Source organism: Nannospalax galili, unplaced genomic scaffold, assembly GCF_000622305.1.
Source record: "Nannospalax galili isolate Female #2095 unplaced genomic scaffold, S.galili_v1.0 scaffold304, whole genome shotgun sequence".
Classification (NCBI taxonomy): domain Eukaryota; kingdom Metazoa; phylum Chordata; class Mammalia; order Rodentia; family Spalacidae; genus Nannospalax; species Nannospalax galili.
This window is the reverse complement of record NW_008352325.1, coordinates 2,979,104-3,001,764: the sequence shown is the minus strand read 5'-3', so window position 1 is coordinate 3,001,764 and position 22,661 is coordinate 2,979,104. Positions and strand designations below refer to the sequence as shown.

General features: G+C 40.7%; 1 protein-coding gene across 1 annotated transcript in view; it reads left to right on the top strand.

Moving 5' to 3' along the window:
- Positions 1-22,661, top strand: part of Abca13 (ATP binding cassette subfamily A member 13) — a 449,044-nt gene that overhangs the window by 389,523 nt on the left and 36,860 nt on the right. The window contains exons 56-57 of the mRNA XM_017802262.2: positions 901-1,035; positions 5,893-5,996. Coding sequence (XP_017657751.1) covers positions 901-1,035; positions 5,893-5,996 — 239 coding nt within the window. The remainder of the gene's footprint in view (positions 1-900; positions 1,036-5,892; positions 5,997-22,661) is intronic.

The window sequence follows — 22,661 nt, the reverse complement described above, 5'->3', positions numbered from 1 at the left end:
TTGTATATATTTAAGATTATGTAGACAGTTGGAAACAAACAAAAATTTGCCTAACTTGGATCCTATACAAGAGACAGAAGTGGAAACAGATAAGTAGTGTAGGGCAAATTACCATTGGGAGTACCAGGTTAAATTTATTCTTACAGACACAGCTGATGCCCATGGGAGGGGACTGAGATTTACATTAAGATTGAAGGGATGAGCTTGGCTCTCAGAGTGTGTGGCAAGATACAGTCTGGAAAGAGGTTATGAACATAAGGCTGGGGACATCAGAATTCCCCCATGGCTGAGATATGTGTGAGCTTTGCTGAATGAAGTCGCACCTCACAATCAGATAGCTCCCAGAAGTTGGGATAGAATTTCCCATTCTATCCCCACCCCTAGGTACTTCACAAGCCAAACTCTGAGTATGGAAATGCTATCAATGGCTTATTAGTGTAAAAGGGATGCTTCTTTCCTGTACTAAGACTCCTTCAGTTAGTTTCCCATGAGGTTTTGACGCCTTGTTATCTGGGTTCATTTCTACCTAGCTCCTTCTCAGTCTTCTTTGTGACTTCCCTTTATTCTTTACACCTTAATGTGGAGTCTTATTGCCCTCCTCAAGAGCATGCCCCAAATGACCTACATACCTCCCACTAAGCCCATATTTATCTAGGCCCAGCAGTGATTCACAGTCCTCTGCTCTCCAGGTCATCCCAAGGGTTTGCGAACACAGAACCCTCCTTCCCTTGCCCTTTCTGTGTTGCTCCCTATGTCAGAAATTGAAGTGTTCTAAGGGTGTCCTATGTCTGTGTGAGTAGAGTGCAGGTTTGTTGGGAGAAGCAGGAGTCAGGGTGTAACCCCGGTCAGGTAGGGACCATGGAGAATGGTGTAGGATCACAGATAGCGTCTCCCTTCCAGGTAGCTGCAGACCTGGTGAGACGCCTGCATCTTGAAGCCAACGTGGACAAGCCTGTGGCCACCTACAGTGGGGGCACCAGACGGAAGCTCTCCACAGCCCTGGCCTTGGTGGGGAAACCTGACATCCTGCTACTGGTGAGTGATGGAATATCAGTACAGCATCGATGCCTTAAAATAAAACACATGTCGTAAATTATTTTAACTATCAGAGTTCTGGAAGGTAAATTTCAGAATTTAAACACCGATTTGATGAACTAATAAACTCTTCTGTACTAAGTGAGTATTTCCCAACATATTGTAAAATATCAGTAGAATTTTATAGTAATCAGACATCTTCTGATAGATTCACTTGTATTTGTTAAACAAAATTTCAATAAAAACTTAACATGCAATGGTATTAAAATGTTAGCATTCACCTCTTATCTGAAAACCAGTGCATGCCTTTCCTGCTTTACAGTCTTTGTCTGCTTGCAGATATGTATTTATTATAGCTATGGTGACACTTTCTTGGTGAAGCATGAGGATGAGCATCAATCAGGGTTTGCTGTGTTTAGTTAAGTCTCCCAAAAGTCCTTGTGATAACTACTTTCTTCACAGAAAGCACGGGTACGAGAGGTAGTAGGAAGTGTAAGAGGTGGGGCTTAGTGGGTATGCTTAGGTCATGCCCTTGAAGGGGGCAGTAAGACTCTAGGCTTTTCCTCTTTCCATTTGTAACTTCCTGATCATGAAGTAAGAATTATTGCTCAACCACAGGCTCTTTCCATGATGTATTGATTCACCTTGATGGAGGAACAAAAGTAATGGGCCAAACAGCAATGGGTTAGAACCATTAAAATTCTTAGCCAGGTTAAACATTTCATCCTTATAGGTTTATTGCCTCAGGTATTTTTTAAAGTGGTGGAAACTTCTGTAACACATTCATGTGAAATGGATGTGGAAGGAGGCAAATGGAGGTCCCACCAAGGGATATAGTGAGAACATGGCCTGGAGAGGTAGCAGTCTATGGTCTGTTAGGAATCTGTAGCCATTCTGTTTAGCTGAATGGAAACATTGACTGGAGGGATTACTGTCAATAAATAGAACCAACTGCATGTATTTCAAAACTAGCTTTAACGGCACAGAGTGCCATTCAAACAAGTAAAGAGAATTGCTCCTATGTCATTGACTGAATTCTAATCACCACAGTGCACCTCAGATTTCACCCTGAAGAGAGTCAGAGGGCCATCAAAAGCATAGAATCAAAGAAGAACATTTTCTTAACGATTTGTTCACACATGAACAGCATCTGCCTGTGGGAGCTAATGGAGATTCAGAAGAGCTAGGTCAGAAAAAATGATCTTGTCATTGACTGCTTGACTCTTGGAAACTCCACTGGATATTTGTTTTACTTAGTTCTTAGTTTGTTATCAAAAGGTCCAAGGTGCTGGAACTACTGGCTCAGTGGTTAAGATCACTGAACTCACATGATAACTAACAACCATCCATAACTCCAGTTTCAGGGGGTCTGATGCCCTCTTCTGACCTCCATGGGCATTGCATGACATGGGTACACTTACATATATGCAGGCAAAACACTCAAACACATAAAATAAATAAAAAATAATAAAAAATTTCGAGGTCCAATGTGAAGGTTGTTTATTTATTTACTGTTGTGGTGTCTGATTGCATACGCTTTTACTTTTACTTTTCTGCTACAATGTTATCCTGTCAAAATAAGGCAGGCAGTGTTGAGTTCACAGGTCATGAACACCCATTGCCTCTTGCTGGGGTCCTAGCCCTCAGTCAGGTACCTTGTGGCTCCTCCTTTCACTGAAGGGCCCTCTACTCTATAGACACATCCTTGGTTCGCTCTAGACACATCCTTGATTCACTGAAGCCATATCCTTGATTCACTGTAGCCACATCCTTGGTTCACTGTAGACCTGTGTTTCTCTTCTTGCGTATACTGTTGCTCCCACTCACCATGGATGCCCAGGATCTGGCATGGTGCCCAAGTGGGGGCTCCAGAGTCTAAGTTTAAATTGTATTCATACAATTCCCCTTATATTCTTGTAGATTTGAGCCTATTTCCTCCTGTCTCTGAGCAATACTGTTAATTGTGTCTGTCTCATGGAGAGATGTTAAAAACAGTAAATTAAATAATCATCTAAAATATAGCACCCAGTACCTGGAGAGTAATCAACTTGCAACAAGCCTTAATAATTATGATAGGGGTGGCTGTTTAGAGCATCTGGTTAAAACAATGCCTCTGACACTCTCCACAGAGACAAGAGGGGAGTGGCCAGGAAAGTCTGAAATCACGCACCCAGCCCTCTGCCTGAGCAATATAGATTCCAGCTTTGATTCACTCAGTACACATATACCACTTGATTTACAGGTGTTTGTTTTTCTGTCCGGTGTTCCTTTCCCCACTTCCTTCCATGTTCTTCTTTGGAGGTAGTTGATGGCCAGTAGCTCTTAAGAGCAATGTGCTTAGTGCTCCCTGACTGCCAAAGCACAGGCATGCATCACACAGCTGAGCACCATCTCTCTTAAAAGTGGTTCAGATAACAAGTGCTTTGGAGTTTATTGAAGGAGAAAGCTTTAGGTTCCAAGAAATCTCAGTCTATTTGATGCTGCTCAATAAATGATGCCTTTTCTACCATCATACTTCTTTCTGGTGGAAACCATTCTGAAAGTTTATGGAGGTAGGGGTTTCATTTTAAAATTGTCAGCGTTGGCTTGCCTAAACAGACCTCCATGACAAACAAAACTGGTATGAAAATGTGTCCCCACTGCACAGTTTTGTTGAGGCATCATTGACAAATAACAGCTATTTACATCTTAAGTGTGCAGTGTGGTGTTTTAACACAAACAAGCATTTGGAATGATGACCATAATCAAGCTAACTGACTTGCTCGTCACTCTGCCTAGGGGCCAATTTTTCATAATATGATAATAACACTGAAGACCTACTTGCTCAGCAAAATTCAAACATAGGATACAGTATTGTTGACTACAGTACCTGCCAGGCCAGTTGTGTTGCTATCACAGAATATCACAGGGTAGGCAACCCAGGAAACACAGAAGGCTCATCTTTCACAGTTCTGTAACTGGAAGTCCTGGGTTAAAGCACCATCAGGTTGGAGTGGTGACAGTCTGCCTTCAAGACGGCACCTCAAACAGAGTGCCCTGTTCTCAGGAGGTAGAAGTCACAAATACAAAACAGGGTGATCGTTCACTTTTTATATGGGCATCCAGTGCCAATAGTGCGTGTGGAGTCCTCATGATTCTATTGTTTCCCCAGTGCCACATCTGCAGATCCCACTGCACTGGGCATTGTCTCCACATGAATTTTGAAGAGTACTAAAACATTCCAATTATAGCAATTCCCAATTCAGTTTACTTAGATTGCTTATCTGAAGTGCATGTCCTTTGACCAGCATCTCCACAGTGACCCAAGCTCCACCGGTAACTGTCCTGCTCCTTGTAGGAATGGGTTTTGGATGTTATGTGTAAGCGTGATCAAGAACTCATTTTAAGGCTGAATAAAATTGATATCTCTCTCTCTCCCTCTCTCACACACACACACAAACACACACACACACACACACACACACACACACACACACACACACACACAGACACGAGAATACTCAACATCAGTGTTTTTGTGCTTGGTTTACTTCACCAAAGAAGCATCTCCCAGGCTCTTCCATTGCTGTCAAAATGGTCTGCTTTGTGTACTTACGGCATTTAATTCCCCTGTTGTTTGTTCATGCATCAACTAACAAGAACATTGAAGAGGTAAAGGTCTTGGTGCATGCCTGCATGGTCATGTACTTTCACTGCTGTTGGCTGTGTTCCCTCTGGTGGAGTAGTGGAGCTGCTGGATTGCATGGTCATATGGTTGCTCCATTGCTAACCTGTTTAGATCCTGTACAATCTTTCTGTAGTGGCTGCACTAACTTGTATTGCTCCAGAAATCTACAAGGGCTGTGTTTTGTCCGCAACTGCCATATTGAAATCCTGTGGCTCTCTTCATTCCATGTTGGTCTTTTTATCCCCCTTTCTCCTATGACTGGATAAATAGCCTGTATTTGTGACTCTAATTGGCTGGATCTCATCTGCAATAGACTCTACTACACTGTTTATTTTGCTCACTGTACTTCCTGCTCCAGAATCCCTACCTGGCTCTTTGTATATGATTCTATCTCTTTGGAACTTTTCTTTTGCTCATGCTTTGTCTTCTGACTTTCTTGACTTTTCTATTTATTTTCACGCTAAGAGCTTTCTGAAAATGGCAATCTCCAATCCTATGTCACCCAGCTCACAGTTCCCCATTTAACTGGGTTTGGTCACTGAAATGCTACTAATATCCTGTCTCCATGGAGTCTTGCACTGCTGTCTTCAGATCTGAAGCATTCATCTTTCTGGAGTATCAGAAAACACCTCTTCTTGTCAATCGGGTGAATAATTCTGAGGCTGCCTCCGACCTTTATGAGTATGCACACATAAGTCATGGTCACTCTTGGCAGGTGCATGGAAACACATAGGATGGTGTGTCTTCTCTCAACTGCACAGAAATATACCAGGGTTGAGAGCTTTCTGCTTGTTTTCCCAGATCATTTTCCTAAATACTCATTTTGTGCCTCCCCCACCATGGAGTTGTGCTAGCTGTTTATGTGGTCTTCTGCAGGGTGCCTTAGGCCAGATCCTTACCTCCCTAACCTACTTCTAGCCTCTCCCAACATTTCAGCTCACTAATTCAGCTAGAAACAAGAGAGCCTGTTGGGCAGCTTCCTGCAGGAGTTGGGGAGTCAGACACCTGCTTGTCACCTCCCTTTTCCCTTCATCCTGACTGTGGAGCAGAATGCAGAGAAGCCAGTGAAGAGATGTCTGTCAGCATTACAAAGGGGTTTCCTCTCCACCAGGGTCTGGCCCCATATGGTAGATGTACGTTCCTGTGTGTGTTCACTGAATACCCAGCACTGTGTGTTTTCTTTCCCTCAGGATGAGCCCAGCTCTGGCATGGACCCCTGCTCTAAGCGGTATCTGTGGCAAACAATAACACAGGAAGTTCGGGATGGCTGTGCTGTGGTGCTGACCTCACACAGGTGAGCTGCCTCCTTTAGATACCAGTGTTTGAGCAAGGCTGAGTAGTAATGAGGCCAGCCAGAGAATGACACAGGATCGCTTCATTACCCTTCAGTCACCAGAGCCCTTCAGGACACTGACGCAGAGAGAGGTCATGCAAGGCAGCCAGGACCACAGCAGGCACAGAGCTAGTCCTGGAGCCTTTCCCTGGCCTGAGTCCAGAGATCACATTTGCTGTGGTGCTCAAGGTGAGGGCTGGACCATTTCAGTCCTTCCCATAGAACCCAACTCCTTTCCATCAGGGCAGCCTGTAGCCACAGGTGAATCCCCAGAAGTGCACGGGATCTGTTCTCACATTCCCTCATTGCAGAATTAGTTTTGTAGTTAGACTTCTCCACCTCCAGCCTCCTTTCAGCTTAAGGAGATACTGTGCTGTGCCAGTGCAATGCAAACAAAAATTTCATTTAACCACTCCATGGAGGATGGTAAAACTTGACTCATGGAAACCGTGAAGATGTAATGGAGACTGGATTTAAAGTTTAGGCTTGTTTTTCTTTCCATGTTTAACTAAAATATACTATGAATAAGGTGTTAAAGATCTAAAATCTGTTTAAAAATACTTTATTATTTTTATTTTTGTATATGACTGATTGCCTGCATGTATGTGCACCTGTGTCATGCAATGTCTGCGGAGGTCAGAAGAGAGCATAGGATTCCCCTGAAACTGGAGTTATGGATGGTTGTTAGCTGCAATGTGGATGTTGGTAATAAAACCCGGCTCCCCTGCAAGAGCAAGCAGTGCTCATAACCACTGAGCCATCTCTCCAGTCCTGGAATCTGACTTTTATAGACATTTCATATTAATAGGATTATCTAATATACCCCTTTGTATCTGTTTCCACTCATAAAGTTCTTAAAGCTTATTCATGTTGTCATGTATCAGTAATCCATTCCTTTCCATTGCTAGGAGGATACTTTTGTTTCTCCACTAGCCTGGTGAATACTTAGATTGTTTCCAGTTTAGCAAATGAGCAGTATCATAAATGTCTGTATATATAGAAACATGTTTTTACCTTTCTTGGATAGATTTTCAGCAGTATAATAGCAGGATAGTGAAGCTCATGTTTAACACTTTAAGAAGCAGAGCTGGCAAAATGGCTCAGTGGGTAAAAGCACTTGCCAGCAAACCTGAAGACCCGAGTTTGATCTCTAGAACCTATGGTAGCAGTAGAAAAGCGATTCCTGAAAGTTGCCCTCTTACCTGCAGGCACCCATATTCACATGTGTGCCCCCCCACATATAATAAATAAATAAATAAATGTAAAGAAACTATGTTAATTATCTTTCCTAGTGCTTATCAGCTATTTGTAAAACTATTTAGTAAAATGTCTATTCAAATAGCTCCTCCATTAAAAAATAATTTTTTAATGAAATTTTCAAGGGAAAAAGAAAAGAGTTCTTCTGGCAGATTTGGTTCATGATGAAATGGAAAGAAGGGTGCAGAGAGTCCCTCTGAACCCATGCCCTGTAACAGCTGTGCACATTTGTCAGCAACCCTTTAGAGCCAGATACTTGCTGCAGTGTATGAACCTGCAGAGACACAGCACAAGCCCTGAACACAGTCTCTGCTCTGCCTTCCATCTTGGTGCTGGACATTCAGTGGATTTGGAACAGTAAACAGTCTCACCTGTTGGCTTCCTACAGAACAGACTTACTGTCTGAAAAATTATCTGTGTTCCAGCTCCTCATCCCCGGGTTCCACAGGACCTCAGGCAAAGACGTTTTTACTCTCTTTATCATCTTGCATTTTCCTGAAAAGACACAGCTGGACACCTAGCCCACAGCCTTTGCTGCTGGCTTCTTTCATAGTCTCTCTCTCGTCCCATCCTTTCATATTTGAAAGCCCACTGACTTTCAACATGAGCAATAGTCTGTTGTCTGCCAATGCTGCAGTTCATTTATCTGCTTACTTATGGACAGATACTTTGATTACTTACAAGTTTTGACAATTATAAATAAAGCTATTATAAACACCAACGTGTAGGATTCTGTGTGGATATTTTTCAGATTCAAGTAGTGTCATTGTTGGATTGTGTTTGATTTTGCAAGAATCCTTTTTTTTTTTCCCCTCCGTGGTAACTTAAATTGAACCTAAAGCCTCAGGAGTACTAGACAAGTGCTTTACCACTGAGCTATACCCCTAGCCCTCATTTTTCTCTGTATTTTGAAACAGGGTCTCACTCAATTGCCCAGAATCTGTAGCCCAGGCTAACCTTGAAATTGTGTTCCTCCTGCTTCAGTTGCCCAAGTAGCTGAGATTACAGGCCTGTATTGCAAGCCTGAAACTTCCTTCATTTTTAGTTTTATTCTTGTCTAGTTGTATTTAGTTAGAAAAGGTTTTGTATATATTAAAAATTGTTATAGTTTGTATTATATTCAGGCCCTTTATTGAGATGTATGATTTCAAATGCTTTCTCTCAGTCTATACCTATCTTTGGAAGTGTTAATGTTTAAAAATTTTTTGATCAAGTTTAACTTCTCTTGGTTTATTTTTTAAATTTTGTATTGAAATTTTGAGATTTTCACACCACATAATTTGATGGTATTTAGAGTCCTTTCCCTCTGTGCCCCCGTCCAATTTAATGCCTTGTATTACATATAATAAGGCTGAGTAAGTCAAATTTGTGTCACCAAATGATTTCAGTATAGGTCCCTCCATGGGAGCCTGGTTAACGTATCAAGAATCATATCCTTGAAAGACATTGTCTCTCCCCACCTCCCAGCAGTCATCAATTGCCAAATGTTCCTTAGGTTGGGTTGGGGTTTCTTACCTACTTCCCCATGTCTCTGCTGGGATTTTGTGAGTATATTTGGGACTTGTGCATGTTGTCACTATTGCCATGAGTTCAAATGAGTAACTGAGCAGCTGTCTGGAAAACCCCATTTGCTTATGGCAATCTACCACCTGGGACTCTTTTGGTTTGTATTGGGACATTCCTAAGAACATTTTACCATTGATTCATGAGAATGTTTCTTTTACATTTTCTTCTAAAAAATGTTTAGAGTGGTAGGTCTTAACCATCTTTGCCATATTTGGGGCTGTTTTGTATATAGTATAGTGAGTGTTTAAATTTAGTTTTATGCACATGGATATTCAATTGTTCCAGAACCATTTGTGGGAAAACTACCTAGTCCTCATTGAATTAAGAAGGTACTTGTTGTGGGAATCAGCTCACCTTCCTTGACAAGTCTCAGCTCTTCCCACAGGGATGTGCTCCTTTCTATGCACACACGGCATTTCCTGTGTTACAGTGGCTTTCTGTAAAAAATAATAATAATAAAGATTGGCTAACAGGCTGTATAACCTCTCCAACTTTTTTCACCTATTACTGAATTTTTCATTCACTTGAAAATGTTTCTTAATTTCTCTTGTGATTTATTCTTAGTATGTTTTATTTACAAATGTTCTTTAATTTTTGACATTTTGGGAAATTTTCCTGGTTTCTTTCTATTTTTCTTTTTAAATTTAACTGTCTTATGTTCAGACAAACTTATTTTTGTGATTTCCACCTTTCAACATTTTTAGAAGTCTTTAAAATACCTATGATAGGGAGTTAGAAAAGATTATAATCTCTTTTTTTTCATAAAGCACCAGGTAATAAATATTCTTCCTGATTTTGCAAATCTTAGTTTCTGCTGAAGCTGTCCTGCTCTACTGATACATGAGCATTGTCATGGTGTCAGGGAAGTGAACAGTCAGACCTGTGAGAGTAAGATGGCAGCTGGATTTGGTCATGGCCCTGCCTGTGTCCTGTCTGAGGGAATGGACAAGTCTGGGGCAGGAGGGTGTATTCTGGGATGGTTGAGTAGAATGTTACTTATTTGAAATTGTTAAGAAATCTGCATTATTGGAGTTGAAGAGATGGTTCAGTGCTTCAGAACACCGGCTTCTCTTGCAGATGACTCAGATTTGGTTCATAGCATGTCACATGGGGGCTAACAACCATCCATAACTCCAGCTCAGGGGATCAGACACCTTGTTCTGATCTCTGTGGGCATTGCACAAATGGGAGCACTTACATTCAGGCAAAATACTTAGATACATAAAAATAAAAATAAATAAATAAAAGTTTTCAAAAAAGTTTTGAAAACTTTTGCATGGCTATAGGTATTATTGAGAATAAGATTTGAAAACTTTAGTTACTGTTGTTAAATTTCCCTTTTCTCCTTTAAATTCCACCTGCATTGCTCTGTGTATTTTCGAACTGGAGCTCCTAATTTCCACACATATCCATCATTATGTCCTCTGTCAGTGTTTTTTTTTGCGTGCAGGTCTTCTGGTGAAAGTCACAGTGCTGTGTTTTGGTTAATGATGGTATGAGGTATACATGAGTAGCTATACCCTTTTACTTCCAAATAGTTTATATCTTTGAATAGAGGGACTTTTTTTTTTGAGATTGGCAGATAGTTGGGTCTTCCTTTTCCAGTTTGAAAGTCTGGCTTCTAAGCAAAGAAATCAATGTCATCACAGATACTACTGAAATTACAATAGCCACTTTACCATTTGTGTTTATTTGCCTCCTGTGTTTTCCTATAATTTCCCCTATTTGATGCCTTTAATATAACTTTCATTCAAAATATCTCAATCATCTTTATACCCCTCTCCCATCCACACCCTCCCAAAGCACTCCCCACCAGATTTCATGCATTCTGTCATTTATATTAAAGCCTATTGTATCAAGTTAGTGTACCCAGATGTCCCTCGATGTGAGTTCATCCACTGGGGTCTAATCAGCCTATTTAAAGTCACACCTTTAAAGACGATCAGTTCTCCCTCACCTAGCACTAATCAGCTGCCAATAGTTCAGCTAAGATTGGGGTCTGCTGCTCATTTCCATAGTTCTATGTTGGTTTTTTTGTCTGCCTGAGATTGCATGGGTCTTGTGTGTGCTGACGCCATTGCTGTGGATTCATATGAGCAAAGTCCCAGGAGCCTGTAAGAATCTATTTCCATGTGGTCGTGTACCTCTTCACCTCATCACCTGTTACAATATTTCCACTCCCTCTTCTACAATGGTCCCTGAGCCCTGTGAGGGAGGAATTTAATATAGGAGTCCTGTCCAAAGACCCCACTCTTACTCTCTGCTTTGGTGTTTTGTGGCCTTTTGTGTTCATTGCCCTCTGTTGCATGACAGAACTTTGTTGATGACAGCTGAGAGATGCCTTAGTATTCTCTCTACTTGTTCCACTGTGTTCCATGAATCTTAGGTGTAGAGGTTTCATTGTAGATGTGTCGCTCAGGGTTGGGCATTTCACAGGCACTTATTCTCTGTGTGTGACCAGTTGTGGAACTCTGTAATAGTCTCCACCTGTTGCAAAAGAAGCTGCTTGGGTGAGTGGTGACTGGTACACTTGTCTATAAATATAAGGATTCATAGTTAGCATAAAGAAATTACATTTGTGTAGGAATGTGACAGATTTAGGGTTTTCTCTAAGATCTGTGACCTCTCCAGCCTTGTATATTTGGCTATATTTACAGTGTCACACACGAGTTGCCTCCCATTGAGTGGGCCACAAGTCCAATTAGGTAGATGTCGATTACCCCCAAGATAAAAGTGCCACTATTTCCCCAATGTAGTATGTTTTGCCAATCACTGTTGTGGTTATTAGGCTTTAAAGTTGGGGTTGTATCATTGATTGATGTTCTCCCTTAGCAGCCTGTGTCCTCCAAAACTATGAGAGCTAGCTCTCAGGGAGGTGGCTTCCAGGTCAGTTCCAGCTCTGTTGCTCCAAGTCCTGTGTCTGAAGTATGTTCTGTCTTCAGCAATAGGGTCTTACCTTCAAGTTCAGGAAGACGATTAAGAGCTGTGACAACAGTCTGTGTAATTTTGGGAGTCTCTTGGACTAACCTGGCCAACAACTCTAAAGGAGGTTTCTTTTGTCTGGAACTGTTTCTTCTTATATAGCCTTCAGCTCTACACATGGACTCATGTAGCCATATTGTATGTGTAATTTTTCATTAGACTTTTGCACTAATACGTTTCCCTCTATTTTTTCACACTAGCTAAGCATTATTTATCTTTCTTCTCTCTCCCTCCCTGTCTAACTTTCCCTCCTCCCTCCCAAGTTAAAATACACCCATTTTTTTCTATTTCCCTCTTGGTAACACCTGTCTCCTACTGTTCCTCTTTCTCAGACTCCTCTGCCTTTATGTCCCTGATTCCTTTAAAATTCCCTGGCTCCTGCAGTTACATCAGTATATATACTCACATATAGGGATTTGGTGCTAAGACCCACATATGAAGGCGAAAATAGATTGTTTGTTTTCCTGAGTCTGTGTTACTTCACTTAGTATAACTGTTTCTAGTTCCATCATTTACCTGCAAATTTCATGATTTTGTAGAACTCCATTGTGTAAGTGTACCACATTTTCATTATCCACTCATCAGTTGAGGGACACTTATGTTGCTTCTATTTCTTAGCCTGCTGAGGCCAAGTCAGGCATGAGTTGGGTATTCTCAGGCAGCCTCCAAAGGTCTTGATGTGTTTTTTATCATTTTTTTGAGGCAAGTTTTCATTATGTAGCCCCTGCTGGCCTGGAACTTCCTACATAGACCAGGCTGACATTGATCTCACAGTGCTCCACCTGCCTCTGCCTCCCAAGTCCTGCCTGTGATTAAAGGGATATACCACCACACCTGGCTTATTTTTTATGTTTTGCTTATGTGCTTTAAAATTCTTTTCTTAGTAGTTGATCTAGGAATAGTCTTACATTGTAACCCATACATTGCCCTTTTCTGATCTCATTTAGTTAGTGTTTATTCAGATTTTCCAGCTCTTTCTATTGCCCCTCTCCTGGTGTTAGCACACAGGTCTGAACTGCTGCTCATTGTTTGCCCTGTATTCTTGGTCTGTTCCCAGAGCTGAATCTATGGCTCTATCCACAGTCAATCTTTACTCTGTCATCTTGAATCTTGTACTGTTCTTTGCAGTCCAGTTTTTAAAAATATTTTATTTATTGTGTTTATTTTATGTGTATGAGAATTGTCTGCATGTATGCTAATACATATCAAGCAGATGAACTTTGAGGACTCAGGCAGCTTGAGGAAGAAGAGAGTACACTGATTAGGGAAGAAATAACAAGGAAAAGGAAAAGTGATGCAATGTTATGGAAATGTTTTCATAGGTTTATTTCTTTTTATTTTATGTGTATGAGTGTATTTCCTGCATGCGTGTAAGTGTATCCATGGTGTGCAATGCCCACAGAGGTCAAAAGAAGGCATCAGATCCCCTGAATCGGGTTACAAGTAGTTGTTAGCTGCCATGTGAGTGCTGGGAATCGAACCCAGGTCCGCTGCAAGAGTGAACAGTGCTCTTCACTGCTGAGCTATCTCTGCAGCCCTGTAGTCAAAGTTTCTTGGCTTTGTTTATTTAAAAAATTATTGTACTTCAAAAATTTATTGAATTTTTGTTCAATACATCTTAATCATATTTAGACCCCCTCCCCTATCTGCACCCACATAGCCCCCCCACTGAATTTCATGCATTCTGTCATATACTTTAAGGCCCACTAAGTTTGTGTTCTTACATGTCCCTCAGTGTGAGTTCATCCACTGGAGCCTGGTTAACATACCTGGCATCTTTCCCTTAAAGGAGACCAACTCTCCCTCACCCAGCAGTGATCAGTTACCAACAATTCTCAGCTAAGGTTGAGTTTCATACCCATTTCCCCAGTTCTGTGCTGGCTTTTTAGTTGGTTTGTGTTTGCACGGTTCTTGTGCATGCTGTCACCATTGCTGTAAGTTCATATGAGCAAGTTCCCAGGTATCTAGAAAACTCTTTCCTTGTGGTTATCCACTACCCCTGGCTCTTATAGTCTTTCAGGTCCCTCTTCTCCAATTGTCCTTGAACCCTCAGTGGCAGAAGCTTATTATAGGAGTCTCATCCAGGGACATCCACTTTACAGTCTGATTCTGTAGATTTTGGTCAGTTGTGGCTTTATCTGTTGTATAAGGAAGCTTCATTGGTAAGAGTTGAGCAATGCATTAATATTCTCTCTGTCCCCTGTTCTGCTATGTTCCCTGAGCTTTAGGTGTAGAGGTTGCATTGTAAATGTGACACTTAGGATTGGGCATCTCACAGACAATTATTCTCGGTGAAATTGTCTCCATCTATTGCAAAAAGAAGCTGTTTTGATGAGTGGTAAGAGGCATGCTTGTCAGGTTAGTCCAGAGGTCTCATGTGGGAGGAGCAGGAGAAGTATTAGGCCTAAGGCAGAGATGGGGACAATGTGGGGAGGTTTAAGTAGCCTAACCTATTGTACTTTTTAATCGAAAGATTTCCACTTGTAATTTTTTAAGTTTTCATTTCCTTTCTTAGAATCTCTAATCTGTTGCCTTTTCTGGCGGGCTGTATTTTAGCTCTCTCAATAATAGTTGTGCCAAATAGCTTCAGTTGTCAACTTGACACACCTGGGTTGAGGGAGCCTCAACTGGGAAATTGCCTCCATTGGACTGGCTTGTGGCCATGTCTGTGGGGTATTTTCTTGATTGTTGAATAATGGGAGACAGCCCAGCTCACTGTGAGCAGTGCTACTCCTGGGCAGGTTGTTATGTATTGTATAAGAAAGCAAGGGAGCAAGCCAGGAAGCAGCATTCCTCCATGGCCTATGCTCCAGCTCCTGTCTCCAGGTTCCTGCCCTGAGTTCCCACCTTGGGTTCCCTGATGAATTATGACCCGGGAAATGTAAACCAAATAAACCTTTTCCTCCCCAAGTTGGTATTGGGCAAAGTATTTTGTCACAGCAATTGAAAGCAAGCTAGAAAGATGGTTTCCTGTAGTTTTAGTGTATTCATGATAGTTGCAATTGTGTGTTTTTTAAGCAGTACATTAAGGAGTTTGTTGAGACAAGGTCTTCTGACTATGCCCCCCCCCCAGTGCATTTTCTAAATCCCATTTCTTTGCATACCTTTTATGTCTGTTTATTGAAAAATAGATGTTTTAGATGGGGTGGCTTCTCTGACCAATTTTTTAACTTAATACTGGCCCACTTCGTGTTTATTTTGAATTTCTTTGCCTGAGGTTTATTTTCAATCTTGTTTTGGTCTAGTCTCAGATTGGATAATTTCTATTGATCCAGCTCCAAGTCCCCACATTCCGTTTCTTCCCATTTTGAAAGTAAGTCTTGGTCCCTTTGTGATTTTTTTTAATCTTGTCTCCCAGCCTGCCTTCCCCTGCCTGCTGCAGCCCATTGATGAAGCTCAGGAGGGAGACAGCAGCATGTGGCTTGCATGCCACAGAGTACCAGTCTTCCCTGGCCGTAGTCCTCATGTTCTTACATGCCTTCAGCTCATTTTCAGAATTTTTTAATGGCTAGTTCCTCAATTTTGTCCAGCTTTGTACTTCGTTTAGGGGGAAATGATTTGACAATTTTCATACCAAGATGCAGCCACAGATCCACACCTGAGTTTTTGTTTTATTTTAATTTATGTTCTTTTTCTCTTCCAGAATTAAAATTTTGGTCAAGTGTGGTGGCTCATGCCTTTAATCCCAACACTTTTCAGGCAGAGGCAGGTAGATCTCAATCAAGGCCGAACTGGTCTGTTATAGGAGTTCCAGGCTAGCTGGGGCTACAGGGAAACCTTATCTCAAAAACAAACCAAACAAAAATAAACTTTTACACAGAAACATATTAAGTTTGATAGTTATTCTATTTGTGCACAGAATGTGCATATATTCTTTCTTTAATATTTTATTTATTATTTTTATTTTATGTGTATTGCCTGCATGTATGTAAGTGCAATGCCCACAGAGGTCAGAAGAGACCATCATATCCCCTGGAACTGGAGTTACAGGTGGTTGTTAGCTGTCATGTGGATTTTGGGAACAGAACCCAGGTCCTCTGCAAGAGCAGCCAGTGCTCTTAACCACAGAGTTAATCTCTCCAGTCCCAGAATGTTCATATATTCTTACTTTACATGTTAATCCTGCTCTGGCCACTCTGGCAGCTGCATCCTGCTGTACTGACTCTGCTGGCATCTGTTGCTAGCATGCAGGCATGTGTCTTGACATCCAGCCACAGCTCCTCAGAGGAGTAAAATGGTGTCATGATAAAAATTCTTTTTATTTTTTATAATATATAATTATTATAGATATTCTCAGAAAGGCCCCATATCATCTAGGCTTCCCTTTTGCATCCTCCTGTTCATTTGGTTTCATACTAATGATATACATATGCACATATACAAATTGATTTCCATTAAATTTCTCGCTCTTCATGCAGCATGAAGAATTGATGACTTTGTGTGAATGAAGATAAGAGAAGCCTGTGTCAGTCTGTGATTCTAAAATAAGAGTTTCTTCTTCATCTCTTGTTGCCTCTTATTCTTGGGAAAACATGGAGGAGAAAACTCAGAGTAGAGCAGAAGTTTATAATAGATTTCTTACTAAGAGGACTAGAAATCTGTCCATCCTTGGAAGACCATCCAGCCTCTTCCTCCCACATCAAACACTGATGCACAAGTTCAATGCAGGTGTATTCGTCACTGTTCTGTTGCTGTGATAGAAACACTGACAAAAGCAATTTGTAGAAGGAAGAGCTTATTTGAGCTTATGATTCCCAGGGAATTACAGTCCATCTTGGCAGGGAGGCATAGTGTCTGGAGGTGGCTGGAGCAGGAGCAGCAGAAGCTAAGCTCTCACATCATCACACAGGCACAGGAAGCAAGAGAGTAACCTGAAATCCAGCAAGGCTTAAGAAGTTTCTAAGGCTACCCCCAGTGATGTGCTTCCTCCAGAATAGCCACACCTTCTGAAACCTCCCAAAACAGCACCACCATCTGGGAACAAAATGTCCAAATACTTAGAGCCTATGGGGAACATTTTCATTCAAACCATCACATTCTACCCCCTGGCCACCATAGGCTCATGACTATATAAAATGCAAAATGCATTTAGTCCAACTTTAAAAGTCCCCATAGTCATTATCAGTCTTAATACTATTCAAAAGTCCACAGTCCAAAGTCTTTTCTGAGACTCAGGTAAATATCTTAATTGTAAGCCTCTATAAAATCAAAAGACAAATTACATACTCCCAACATATGGTGGAACTGAATACACATTATCATTCCAAAGGGGAGGAATAGAGGCATAGTAAAGAAATAACAGACCAAAACAAGACCAAAAACCAGCAGGGCAAACACCAAATCCAGTATCTCCATGTCCAACTTCTGGGACTTTACTTCCAAAGGGCTAAGATGGCTCAGCCTCTTTAGCATTGCTGCATGCAACACACATCTCTCTCGTGCTGGTACCACTCCCTGTATGCAGGTCTTCTTGGCAGATGCCTCACAGCTCTAGCATCACAGACATCTTCTTGCGGTCTCCATTGCCAACCAGGCTTCACCTTCACAGCATCACGCAATGGCCTATCAGGGCCTTCTTTATGCAAGAGAACTCCTGCTGCATGCTGACTGGCCTCAGCGGCTCTCTGAAACTGTGGAGGAAGAACTTATGACCGCTTCACTCTTGCATCTTTCATGCCTCTAAAGCCAGCACCAGGTGAATAACACTGCCACGTTTGGGATGGACTCCAGCCTGCTTTATCCATTTTAGAAGGTTTTCTCTTCAGTGGCCCCTGCAGCATTTTCCTTTCCTGAATTGGAGGCTTAACTGGCTGTGGTCTTGCCCTGGAGGCACTCTCTCTACTGTTTAAGTCCAAATCTCTAGGTCCCTCCTTAATCACTTTAATCTCCTTATCAAAGGGCTCCTATCCAGCATATGCCAAAGCTCCAACATTTATCTTCCTAGTGCTCTTTTTCAATCCAAACTGTATTTCTTTCTGCCCCATTTGCTCTTTTTCAGTGTATATCTGCATAATATTCAGCATTAATATCCATACCACAATTTATACATTAAGCTGTCTTGAAATTTCTTCTGCCAGAGAAATTAGTCCATTGCTTTTCAACTTAGCCTCAAGCAAGCTTTTAGGTCGAGAACAGATGCCAGCCAGACTCTTTGCCAAAATATCCCAAATGCTGTTTAAGTCCTTATTTCCCTCTGTTCTCAAAACTACTTTCTTCCAGGCATTTACTAGAATGAACTGTTAAGCTCCCCTTACAGCAATAAACTGCTTTTCTAGTCCAACCTTCCAAAGTCTTCCACATTTCTTCAAAACCCCACATGGTCAGGTTCTTCACAGTCAACAGCCCACTCTATGGTACCAATTACTATATTAGTCACTTTTCTGTTGCTGTAATAGAAACACTGACCAAAGCAATTTATAGAAGGAAGAGCTTATCTGAGCTTATGCTTCCAGGAGAATTATAGTCCATCCTGGCAGGGAGCCATGGTGGCTGGAGATGGCAGGAGCAGGAGCAGCAGAAGCTAAGCTCTTGCATCATCACACAGGCACAGGAAGCAAGAGAGTAACCTGAAATCCGGCAAGGCTTAAGAAGTTTCTAAGCCCACCCCCAGTGACATGCTTCCTTCAGGATAGCCACACCTTCTAAATGCTCCCAAAACAGTGCCACCATCTGGGGGCAAAATGTCCAAATACTTGGAGCCTATGGGGGACATTTTCATTCAAACCATCACAGCAGGGCTTTAATTCTGCCTCACCTAACTACACATCTAATCATCTGGGATGGAAATTCAGTGTTTACTATGTTTTTAAGTAAATGATATATGAATTATTTCATTATTGATGAGCTCCTGGTTTTGTATATTCTTCTCTCTAAAGAAAATACTCAAATTCTCTGCCCTGAGCTCTGGTTTTGTGGTCCTCACATGCTTGAAGCATACTAGTTCAGCAGATCATACATTTTACTTAGAACTACTGTGTCATTTACAGTGAGCCTGGGATTCACACTGATAATGATTTATACCTCCACTTGTCCAAAGTATGTTTAAGGAAAAATACAGAAATGACCTCATATTTTACCCACAGTGCAGTCATAAATATGATAAACCTATTTTAAATTTAAATTAGTTAATGAGCTGGGCGTGGTGGTGCACACCTTTAATCCCAGCACTCGGGAGGGAGAGGCAGGTGGATCTCGAAGGGTTCAAGGCCAGCCTGATCTACATAGCAAGTTTCTGTCCAGTTGGGGCTACAGGAAGACCCTGTCTCAAAAAAGATCAAATTTATAATAATAATAATAATAATAATAATAATAATAATAATAAATTAGTTAATGAAACAGATGCCAGACCAAGTGACACAAATCTGTAATCACAGCTACTTGGGAGGCTGAGGCAGGAGGATTACTATTAACTTGGGCTACTTGCGTGAGTTACATAGTGAGTTCAAGGCCAGCTTAGGCAACTTAGTGGCACCTTATGTCAAAATGTAGAAAGAGAGCTGGGGTTTTAGCTGGTGGTAGAGCACTTTCCTAGTATGCAGAAGTTCCTGGATTAAATTCCCAGTACTGCAAAAAATAAATAAATAATCAGAGAAAAAATACTCTCATGAAAATATATGAGCAGATTTATAATGCCTATTCTATGCACTCCATAGACCTCACATTGTTACCATAGCAATGAAACTTCACGTTATAGTGGCTCAGACAAGACATGGTTTCCTCTCACTTAACCATTTGTGTTGGTAGCTGTGCTCACTGAGATCCTCCAAGGACATGTGGGTTTAGCCCCCATGTCACTACCCATCTGTGCACTGCCCCACAGCTATGGCTAATGTCTAAAGTTGATTGATCAGCACTGTGCCTGCTTCCCAGCTTAAAGAAATAGGGGGGAAACACACACACACAAACACAAATCCAGGGCAACATGTTCACCTTATTTCAACTTGTCCTATACATTATACATATACATTGCTTTCCACATGCTGGGTGCTTACTATCTGCAAGGAAGACATGGAAATAGCTTCTTGATCCTACCACACACGGATTCAGCAGCTAAATTGCTTTGTGATGGATGCCCGCCAATGTGTATAATACCTATGCCCCAAGGAAAATTCGTATTATACGAAGTGTTGGTAAAGAAAGAGGGAAAGAAATTTTACGTTATCTTTACCTATTACATATTGAAATTCATACTTTTTAAAAATTTATTTCCTCCTGGAATCTTCTTTCACTTGTGCAGTTTTCCTAGTAAACTGCTATCATACCATTGCTATGTACCTGCTTCTTCCCCATGTAACTAGACATTAGAGTATTTCATTTCAACAGCCAACACACCCCACACATGCATTTTAACAGCATACACTTCCATTCTATGAATGATGCATTACCCACTGGAAGACATTTACCTATTTCCAGATTTTCCCTGTTATAAAATGAGACAGGGTAGAAAGACAGGGAAAATAAAAAGGAGGTGAGAGAGGAAAGAAACACCTCAACTTTGGGTCAAGTTCATATTTCCTGCTGAAAAAAACCTTTCAGCAAAACAGATTAAACCAAAACAAACCATGATTACGTAGGGTCAGAATGTTTGCAATCTCGAGGTTTAGCATGTCACTTCTCTGTCACCCCCAAATCTGAACCACACAGCTCACAAAACTACCTTACAATTTTATTTAGAAAAGAAATTAAGAGGAGAGACATATGTAAACCAGCTCATATTTTCACCTAATTTTTAATCGACTCATTTTAAGCTTGCTTAAGCTTTAAACCTTGTGAATTAATCCTTTGAGCAATGTAACTTTAAAAGCCACAGAATCACATATATACCATTGTAAGACTCTTCAATGAAATTCTCCTAGAATCCAGTTCCGTCTTGTGTGAACTGTCCTTTTCCTGTGTCCCTCTGTCTGTCTACTTAATAAACTTGCTGTTTTGCTCCACTCTGACTCATCCTGAAATTCCTTTCTCTGATGTAGTCAAGGATATGGTTTTACCTGAATGGAGGTCTCTATGGGGCAGAGAACACCTCAGGCTGCTGGCGGCAGTCCTGGGCTGTGGCTCTCATAAATAAGTGATTATAGACATTCCTAGTTCAAGTTCCAGAAAAGGAATTATTGCCAAATCGATTTTTCAAGAGTTCTGCCATGTTTTATTCCACCATGCGTATATGAGATGGCACACTTAGAACTTCTGAGAAGATGTCTATAACTAACAGGGTGTTTTATTGACCTGATAGCTCATTGTTTCTATTCGAAATGGAATAGAGGGGAAAGTACATTTCCTTTGCGACACAGAGGAGAACATAGGATGAAAGCCATTCTAAGAAACGGGGCTAAGATCAGTTGATTTGATGGTTAAGTTTCTAATTCATTGCTATGTTTTTTTAACCATGCATAGTTCCTTTTGTTTTAAAACCACATAGATGACTTCTTTGTAGCAATCACGGGAAGCACATCAATCTTATCCAATCTTATCTGCTATGCCTGTTTTTTTTTTTTTTTTTATGGTAAACCCCCTGGGGGAATGTTTCTCATCTTGGGGCTTGGGTTCACCCTTTTTTTTTTTTTTTTTTTTTTTTTTAATTTCTCAGTGAACAGCCCATGGGCAAGTGTTGCACCACTGGGCTCTGTGCTGACCCTGTTAATTGTTGTTTTAAATACTAGTTTGTTGTTCTGACGCTCTGACTAGAAGTTGGAGATGCTGCATTGTGAAGTATGTCCAATGTCTCTTTTGAAGATTCTTTTATTCCTGCTATGCTTGGAGACTGTTTCCATGCTCAGAGCTTATCTGCAGTAATGTGGCCAATGGCTATTTGTGGCTCTTGCTCTAAAACCACTAGCAGTGCAGCTATTTAGTGTTTCCTCATTGCAATGACTTCAACAGTGTCACAGTTTCTTCTAGGACATTCATCCTTTACACAGTTTTCTACAATTTTTCTTCCTCTAAGTATATTTTATATTTTTCTCTTCCAAAAGACCCAGGTTCAGTTCCCAGCACCCACATGGCCTCTAACAATGGCCTTTAACTCCAGTTCCAGGGAATCTGATACCCTCTTCTGGCTTCCATTAGCATTGCACACATGTAATGCGCTCATATACATGTAAGCATAACATTCATAGACATAAAATAAAAATAAATAAATCAAAAAATAAAGACACACTATATAATTATTTCCAATATTTTTCATGGGGATGATTTAATTTTTATTTGTACTATATTACATGTGTATTATAATTTATAACTCATAATTATAACAGTAAATTATAAACCTTTATAATGCTATATTTAATATTAAACTTATATTACAATTAAACTATAATTACAAATTAAATCTTATTTACAGTACTATATTTTACATCATTTGAATCTGATACTAAAACATAAAATAGGGGCTGGAGAGATGGCTCAGTGGTTAAGAATGCTGGTAGTTGTTGCAGAAGACCTGGATTCGAATCCCAGCACCCACATGGCAGCTAACAACTGTCCGTAACTCCAGTCCCAGGGGATCTGACAGCCTCTTCTGACTTCCATGGGCATTGCATGACATGGGTGTACTTACCTACATGCAGGCAATACACACATACACATAAAAAATAAAATAAAATAAAGTTTAAAAAAACATAAAATAAGAAATCTTACATTACACTAATTTTCATATTATAATGTTCCTATTTTCGTAATATCCATTTTTTGTTTTATTGATTCTGTTGATTCAAGGCTTCATTTTTGTCTGTTAATATCATTATATAATTCTCTTTGTTAAAAAAAATCACACTTTTTTGTTAAGCACCTCTGTACATATACTGTATGCTTGTGGTATTGCTG